This window comes from Brassica rapa, unplaced genomic scaffold, assembly GCF_000309985.2.
Source record: "Brassica rapa cultivar Chiifu-401-42 unplaced genomic scaffold, CAAS_Brap_v3.01 Scaffold0074, whole genome shotgun sequence".
Classification (NCBI taxonomy): domain Eukaryota; kingdom Viridiplantae; phylum Streptophyta; class Magnoliopsida; order Brassicales; family Brassicaceae; genus Brassica; species Brassica rapa.
In genome coordinates, this window is record NW_022610019.1 from 1 (window position 1) to 9678 (window position 9678).

Below are 9678 nucleotides of genomic sequence, written 5' to 3' on the forward strand. Positions count from 1 at the left end.
ACGAGGATTTGATTTTAGTTTGAAAATGCGAGATATTATTTAAGATTTTCTAAAGTTTCCATAAGATTAAAATAAAAGTATTGACTATTATTGTTAGAGAAATTTAAGATAATATATTATTAGTCTAAATTTAAGGTAAGAATAAAATATTGTCTAATGAAAATGTCCAACAATTTGTGTAAGTAAATTTTTAAGAGTTCTTTTCTTTTAATAGTATAGATCATACAAAAAAATCTACTTAAAAAGATTTTTGCACCTATTAGTAACTAATTATTATTTTTTGTCCTATCTTATATTTCTCTAACTATATATCATAATAAATGTTCTTATTTGGCTTTTAATTTTTTTTTCCTTTAATACACCTAATCTTAATGGATCCGATATATAATATCAAAGCAAATTATTTGAAATCGGTTAGTTATGATTTATGCTCAGTTTGGTATAGTTAATTTCAAAATTTAAAATATATATTTATCACGTTTTTCTATCTTTCTCCATTTACAGAAAATGTCACATTATAATATCGAAAACATAAATCTATATATACTGGCATATACCTTATAATAAAAACTCATGTGTATCACGTGACACTAATATCCTATCAATCCTTATACCCTAAATCATTATTCCAAGTCTAAACATTTGATAACTTTGTAAGAGAACCATGTTCAGGATAATAAATTTTGTATTCTCATATATATTTTGTTTATAAAATATTTTTTCAAATTTGTAATAAAACTGTTCAATTTTTTTTTATGAAAACCAAATTGCAACTAATTTTACTTCCAAAATTCATAAATGTAACTTTAAAGGGGAAATTATACATTTACACTTTGTTGAGTACCCCTTTTCAAATTTACACTCAGGAGGAGGACATTTTCACAAATACCTAATTGTTTAGTAGCCGAAAGACAATAATAACCCTCGCAATTTTAACCTTTTCTCTCGAATCTCTCTAGCTCGCCATCGAAGGCGACGAGATTACAGAGCTACGACGGCGATTCTAGCAACGGCGACGACAAAAGGTCTTCTCTCTCACTAGTCACGCCGTCTCTCTGGAAAGAGCATCCGGTGACGACGAATAACAATCAGACTATACGATTCAAAATTTCATCTCAAAAAATGTCGTCTACTCCTCACGATTCTCCTCTACACGATTCTCCTATACACGATTCTCCTCTTCACGATTCTCCTATTCATGATTCTTATCTTCACGATTCTCTACAAGTAAGTACCTAAATTATTGTTTGTTTCAAGTCATTTTTTGAATTTGTTATTTCTGTTATAAGAAAATAGAAGAACATTGGTTGAGGATTGTCATGTTTCTAGTTAGATCTAAGAGAAATAGTATCGATAGTGAACATTGAGTTTTTTTGAAAAATTATAAGCCTTTATAAATGTGGGTTTCAAGTAATTATAAAATGCGTGAACTCAAGAAGTGTTGTCTTGTATTGCAGTTGGATAGCAACGAGTTTTGCACAACCTTGAAATTGCCTGGGAGGGTTTATGAAGCTGTAGAAACACCAGATAATCCCAAAGCGATAATCCATCACTCAAAGATTGATTATATCGAGAAGGTGGAAGATATATTAGGAAAAGAAGAGTTTTCTTTCATAGAGAACTCTCACATTGGGAGCATTTTGAAGTTGGTTAAAAGGAATAGGGTTCAATTTTCAGAAGAGTTGTTCCATTTTCTAATGCAGCGAAGAGTATTGACGCAAGGAGAGGATCTCTGGTTTACTTTCTCGGACCAGCCTATGAGGTTTTCACTAAGGGAATTTCATCTGACAACAGGCTTACGTTGTGAGGAAGATCAGACAATAACAGAGCCGCTGTTCAAAATAATGAAGAAGCCATACATTTGGATGCTGGGCAAGATTGATAAGTTTACGGTGAGAACGTTATATGAAATGTTTAAAAAGAAAGCACGAAGCATGCCAACACTAGAAAGATTATCCCTTGGAACAGCAATACTCACAGAAGCGGTAATTATGGCAGAAAATCCGAGTTCTAAAATCCCGAGAGACAGGTTGCAGCGTTATATGAACTATCGCTCACACAAGATTGCTTGGGGTAAAACTGCTTATAGAATCTTGATGAGAAGTGTAAAAAGTTTGAGTGCAAGTTCCTGGACAGGAGATAGTTATGAAGTGAGTGGTTTTGCGCTAGCCATAAATCTGTGGGCAATGTCATCAGTGAATGTGCTTGGTAAATCTTTGGGAAAGCCATGCGAGACATCCTCTTCTTCTGATCCGTTGTGTCTACATTGGGACTCAACAAGAACTCCGACAATAGCTGAAGTGTTAGAGCTGGAGAAGATAAACAATGTGAGTTTTTATAAGCGTATATAAATATATTCGTATTGTATTGTTTGAAAAGTGGATTTCTAGGGACTCCTTGAAAAGGTCCACAAATCGGTGTCTTGTAGGATTGTAAATTTGACATGTGTTTATACAAGATTATAAATGTACTTTTATAAGGACTATATAAATTAATATATAAGAGGTTTACATAGATATGTTTTATTTATTCTACAGGTTGAGGTTAGCACAGTGATTGGATTGGCTGAGGAATACAAACATTTGGTGGGGGCAACACATAGTGACGATGCTGACTTTCACAGTGTTGTGAAACTAGTTCAACAAGGATACAAAATGAGGAGAAGCGATTGGGAGAAAGGTTTTGTGGATATGTTTGTTGCAACAGAAGATATAGGTCAACAACGCAAGACAAAAGACGAAGATGCAGAGCATGGTGAAGATCTGAACCATAATGAAGATGAAGAGGAAAAGAAAGATGAAGAGGAAAAGACAGATGAAGAGGAAAATAAAGATGAAGAGTATCAAAAGGATAAGGAGCAAAGAAAAGATAAAAATCATTCCATGTCTAACAGCGAGAAACTTGATAAGCTAATCCAAATGGTTCGTGATTTGGATAAGCGAGTAGTAATGATCCAGAATGTTTTAGGAGTTAAGGTAACCAATTCAATTTTACCAATTACTTATCAAATTTCGCGTGTTATTCCTCTCTAATGATTTCACTTGTTTTTTTGAAGTTTAACGACAGTTCACCAAACAAAGAAGATTGTGAAAATGGAGCTAGTTCTGGTGATAGAAGAAGTGCACAAGATTATGAAAATGAAGAAGATACAATTAATGAAGAAGCAAACTCTGATGATAAAAAAAATGCACCAGATGATGAAAATGAAGAAGATACAATTGCTGAAGCAGCAAACTCTGAAGATACAATTGCTGAAGAAGCAAACTCTGGCGATGGAAGAAGTGCACTGGATGATGAAAATGAAAAAAGAGATATGTGATGAAGAAGCAAAATCTGGTACAGAGCATCAAAGGGAAGAAGAGAATATTCTTGGGGAAATTGAGACTACACAAAAAATCACTCAAGACGAAGACACAGAAAAACTTGAATCAGAAAGTTGCTTGAAACAAACGTCGCAGGTATGAATCTAAAACAGGATATAAAGGTTTATAAATTTTTTAATTTAGTGATAGGCAAATTGAATTTCTTATTTCTTTTGTAGGTTACGTCGCCTACTCCAACATTCAATACTCCAAACTTTGATACAAGGGTACAAAATTAATATATTTTATAAGGCCTTGTAAAAGTTTAATGTATATAGCATAAACATCTAATTTTCAAATATTTTGTCTGAAGGTTTCATCGCCTAATCCAACATTTACGTCTCCTAAGTTTGATCTCCTTTCCCAAGAAAGTCATAGTGGAAAGGGTACAAATGAGGTATTTTATAAAGCTTTATAAACTATTTCATGATCGTTAAGGTCTCTTAAACAATTATATAAAAACGATTTGCATGAATCAGGTTCTTATGAGAGATGTTTATGAGATTCCTGTTTTCCAACCTCTAATGAAAATAAAAAAGAGATTGGTACAACAACACAGCCAGGTTTGTTTTCCAAACTTTATGAGTATTGATTTATTTTATAGACTTAATAATCCTTTGTAAAAAGGGGACTATTTTTTTTGTTCTGTAGGTAAACGAAGATGTTGAGCCTCCACTTCAAAAGAAGTTTAAAGCTGATACAGATAATGTTCCGCTAAGAAGAAGTGAAAGAGGTCAAATACCATCCATTCATACACAACCACCGTTTACAGGAGCAAGGAAGAAACATCCGATTCTTCATCCCTTTGAGCCAGTTGATAAAACAAGAAAAGAAAAAAATGAGAGAATGGAAAATGTCAAACAAAAGAAAGTAAGTTTTATTTTATAAGAAGCTATATATTCATGAAACTAGATATCTACATAACAAAGTAGATGTATGTCAATGTAGGAAGCTGAGAATCAATCAAAGAGATAGTAAACGCAAAGTGGTTTCGGATATTGAAACTCCGGGAAAAAAACTTTCAAAAACGGTTAGTAGACTATATGTGAACAAAAATTCTTTATAATCCCTTATAAATTTATATTAATCTTCTTTATAAAACTATATGATCGCTATTCTGAGTATTTGTTTTTTTTGTTTCAGCATATTGAAGCAGGTTTTGAGTTTTGAGTTGAGTTGCTGAAACTGAGACAGATAAACAATCCAGATTTGTTTCTGAACAAAAACTGCCTTAGTTGTTGGAGTGAAGTTTCTTGAAGAAATAGATGAGTTTTATGATGAGTTTTTAGATGACAAGAAAGGTTTCCAATTTGGAGCAGGCTTTGACAAGTACAACATAGAGAAGAATATCAACTTCCTCTATTCGGCCATTGCAGTAGCAGAGAGAAGTATTGGCTTGGAGTTGAATCAACTTGGAGAAGAGAAATATCACAGCATTCAATTGTGCAGCAATGAAGTTCACAGATGCGAGTTGCGAGTTTGGTCCCTTACGTTAATGCATATGCGATGGCTCTCCCATTCATGATTCGCTACTTCTTCAAAGATGTCAGCATGGATACAAGCAAGTTCTCGATAAAAATTGTATCTGAAGGTTTCCCACAGGTAACATCTTTATAACCGCTTATAAATCTTTATGGTAGATTTGTATCCAGGTTCTTCAGATCAAATAACTTATATTATAATTTATCTGCTAATATATTACTAAAACATATTTGTTTAAGGTTCTTAAAATAGAAGACAGTGGAGTTTATGCATTGAAGCTGATAGAGTGCCATGCAATGCGTATAGTGGATTTGACAAAGCTGAGTGAAGAAGAAAAAATTGCAATCATCCGAGAAAGTTGGCGGTTGATATCTTCTCGGAATTACAATGAATACTAATGTGGGAATGAACAAAACTTTATAGCTTGCTTATAGTTATGTGTGAAACACTATCTGTTTATGCGTGTTTGGTAAAACTTGTTTGTAGAATTCTGATATATGAGTTTATGACTTGGATTTATGGTTTTCCTTAAATTTAGAAAGTTCAATGGTAAATTTGTATTTCAGTAGCTTTATAACACATTATTACAAATAGTTTATAACCTCTTATAAAATCAAAACAAAATGGTTTATTACAAATGAATTTACGATATATAAAGGAGTATATAAAAGTTATAAAGATTTATAAATCGTTTTTCAAGAGCTCATCAGTTCATAAAACAAAAAGAATTAAGGTTTATAAAGTTGTATAAACAACCAAAATGATTTATAAAGCAATGTATAAAATAATGTAATAAGGGCATATAAATTATATAAATAAAAAACAAAACTTGTTTTTTTACCGCTTGTAAAATCAATCGAGTTTTAGGATATATAAAGGGAAATTTAAAAGTTATAAAGACTTATAAATCTATAAAAAAAAGTAATTTTTATAAAGCCTTCTAAATCAGTTTACAATATTATATACAAAAATAATGATATGTAAACACCAATACGAGGATATATAAAGGGAAATTTAAAAGTTATAAAGACTTATAATCTTAAAAAGTAATTTATAAAGGCTTCTAAATCAGTTTACAATATTATGACAAAAAATAATGATATGTAAACACCAATACGAGGATATATAAAGGAAGAAATTAAAAGTTTAGAATGACTTATAAATCTATAAAAAAAGTAATTTTAAAGCTTCTAATCAGTTTACAAATATTTATATACAAAAATAATGATATGTAAACACCAATAAACGAATGATATAGAAAGGGGAATTTAAAAGTTATAAAGACTTATAAATCTATAAAAAAAGTAATTTATAAAGGCTTCTAAATAGTTGACAAATATATAGACAAAATAATGATATGTAAACACCAATACGAGATATATAAAGGGAAAATTTAAAGTTATAAAGACTTATAAATCTATAAAAAAAAGTATTTATAAAGGCTTTCTAATCAGTTTACAAATATTATATACAAAAATAATGATATGTTAAACCCAAGTAAGAGATATATAAAGGAGAATTTAAAAGTTTATAATGACTGATAAATCTATAAAAAGTAAAGTTAATAAAGGCTTCTAAATCAGTTTCAAATATTAGTATACAAAAATAATGATATTAAACACCAATACGAGGATATATAAAGGGGAATTTAAAAGTTATAAAGACTTAATAAATCTATAAAAAAAGTAATTTATAAAGGCTTCTAAATCAGTTTACAAATATTATATACAAAAATAATGAATGAACACCAATACGAGGATAAAAAGTATAAAAAGGGGAATGTAAAAGTTATAAAGACTTATAAATCCATAAAAAAAGTATTTATAAAGGTTCTAAATCAGTTTAATATACAAAAATGATGATATGTAAAGCCAACATTATGAGTATACGGCTAATCATAACGAGTAATTAATATGTCTGTGGTAAGTTGAGGTTGCTTAAATTCAATTTAGACAGAAACCCGTGTTCACCCATGACTCAAACGATTTATCTGTTTTTTTATCATTACCAAAAGGGATGGCAAAACAGTAATTTAACTCTTCTCACGCGACACGTCTTCATCTTTTCACTATGACCGTTTTTTTTTTGCTTTCTTGTTTTCTATCATTTCTTCATCGTTTCTCTATGTCCGTAAATTTCAAGAAGAAGAATCAACACAACAATCTTCCCATTTTGAATCATTATCGTGGCAAAAGGTAATTGAGTTTCATCTTCATTTTTGAATCAACAATCTAAATTGAATTGAATTTTTGTTTGAAACCTAATTGATGACTTAAAATCTCAATCTGTTTCAGTTTTCAGTTCCAATTCAACTTGAATCGAATTTAGCAAAAGTTAATTCAAGAACATTCACTGTATTCTCTTTTGATTTTTATATTCAATTTAGATCAAATTGAAATTCCTATCTGCTTTTGTATATACACTCCAAAATCGAATTGAATTTTTGTATGGAACCTAATTGATTTATCTAAAATCTCAATTTGTTTCAGTTTCTTGGATGCATGTCGTTCATTTGATCTTAATTCACCTAGTTTCTTTCTTTTCTTGATTTTTTTTTGTGATCTGCATTTCCGATTCCTCCTCAGGAAGATGAAAAATAATTTAAGAAAAAGGAAAACTTTTGTCTATTGCCAAAGATTGTGAAGTAGAAGTATCTATTCAAGAAGATGGGTTCAGAGGTTCTTGGTATAGAGCTATCCTCGAGCAAAATCCGACGAGAGTAACAGGAAAAAAGCTTCGGGTTAGTTACAAAACTATGTTCAACGAAGATGGTGTAAGTCCTTTGAAGGAAACTATTGAAAGAAGTTTTATTCGGCCAGTCCCGCCAGAGTGTCTGAATGAGGGTGTCGTATTCAAGAAGGGTCGGTGGTGGATGCTTATTTTAATAATGGTTGGTGGACTGGTGTTATCGTAGTTGAAAGGCCAGATGGTAGTTTTTTGGTTTACTTTGATGATCCACCAGACATAATGAGATTCATCAGAAGCCAACTGAGACCTCATGCTGATTGGATCGGCTCCAAATGGTCAAAAGCAAAACAAGGTATTGTTTTTTTTTGTATGTTTTAAGTTATAAAATTTTGAATGTTTGAGGGCTTTAGCTTATATATGATTGTTTTGGAATTGAAGGTATTGAGTCAACACATGTTTACGAGAGGGAAGTTGTGGAAATGACCCGTGAAATTAGTGAAAGGAAAAGGAAAAAATTTGGGTCCGAGCATTGGTAATTACAGAAGTTCGGAAACAAGGAGATGATAGAAGAAAATTTTCTGATCAAAAGATGTACAATCTCACAAAATTCGAGTGATGAAGCGGAAGGAAAAATTTAATAGTTGATATTTGCAAAATAAGGCCATCTCCTCCTCGAGATCTTTGTGCAGAGTACAGTCTGAACGACTATGTTGAAGTGGTTGTTACCCATGGGTGGCGCAAAGGTCGAGTGACGGAAATTCTCCTTGAAAACAAATACAAAGTGTATTTCGCTGCCACAAAAGAGGATGCGGTTTTTAATTATACTGAGATTAGGCTGTCAATGGAGTGGCTAGGTGGTGGTAGTTGGATTCGCGCACATGAGGTATTTTCTCACACATAATTTGTATTCATTTTTGGTGCAATTTAAAATCTTCCTACACCATTTTTGCAGAGAGAATTGAAAATAATGCTGGCACACCAATCAGACCCGGTCAAGATAGTCCTAGTAACACACTTGCCACCGATGAAGATGATACGTTGAATGATGATGCCACCAAATCAGATCCGATCAAGAGAGCCCTAGTATCACACTTGTTTTAGAATCCAATGAAGAGGATAAGGTGAATGATGATGCCACAGAAATCACATCCTCTCTCGAGAGACACAGAAACACTTCTGTTTTAGAAGCCACTGAGGCTGAAACACACAAACCATGAAACCATATATGTAAGTTTTAGACTATCACCTATATATGTGTTCTCATAGGCTTCTTTTTCTTATCTTTAAACTATATATTTTTTACTAATGATGTGTAGGGAAAGGAGTTACCATTACCTCATGAATCAGAAGATATGATGGATGATGTAGCCACTCCAATCATAGACCCTCAAGAGATTCCACGAGGTAAAATGTAGATTATGATTTATAAAAGCCTATAAATAATTTATAAAGACTTACAAATATGTGTAGTTTAAAGAGCAATAAATAGTTTACAAGGGCTTCTAAATCTATATAAAATTTTGACAATTATTTTGAAGGGCTTATAAGGTTTTATGAAGATTTATAAAATAAGGTAATATATAAAGACCTATAAACAATTTTAAAAGATTTATAAATCTGTATAAAATGATTTACAAATTTTGACAATAATTAATAAAGACTTATGAATCTCTATATAATAATTTATAAGGGTTAATAAAATTTTTTAAAAGCATATAAATATTTTGCAGAAGCTTGTTAATCTATAATAGTTATAAAACCGTTTTCTAAGCATTAAACCATAAATAAACTTGGGCCTTAAACATTGATAATCGAATTGGGCCTTAGTGTAAAAAAAAATAAAACCGTCACGAATTAGGGTAAAAAGTCGGGACTTTTCATCGCCTTCCTCCGTTCGCGTCTCTTCTGATACAGAGCTGAAGCGCATCTTTTGATCTCTATTTATACTCCGCCGTTCTACATTTCTTTGGTTACAAAAACTTACTTTTCACCATCGATTTCTCTTAACTCCGGTAATGTTATTGGTTCTTCTTAGCGATTCTTCTTCTCACTCTGTCATTTGCGATATATTTCATTGCTAGTTCTTTCGTTTTTGATGTGGTTAATCGATTTTAGAATGATCTATTATGATTTACAAGTGTTGATA

General features: G+C 31.5%; 1 protein-coding gene across 2 annotated transcripts; it reads left to right on the top strand.

Annotated features, from left to right (window-relative positions):
• Positions 1-813: 813 nt before the first annotated feature.
• On the top strand, positions 814-4201 carry LOC103862618. 2 transcript variants are annotated; one of them, XR_004453332.1, is made up of 8 exons: positions 814-1227; positions 1458-2327; positions 2538-2975; positions 3056-3458; positions 3542-3589; positions 3676-3759; positions 3842-3925; positions 4014-4201. XR_004453332.1 is itself a non-coding variant. In XM_033283005.1 (4 exons), exons 1-4 carry the CDS (start codon positions 1123-1125, stop codon positions 3317-3319), a joined length of 1677 nt encoding a protein of 558 aa, XP_033138896.1. In that variant the 5' UTR covers positions 814-1122; the 3' UTR covers positions 3320-4193. The 2 variants fall into 2 exon arrangements, 1 of the variants encoding a protein (XP_033138896.1); XM_033283005.1 differs by having other exon boundaries at positions 3056-4193.
• Positions 4202-9678: the final 5477 nt, after the last annotated feature.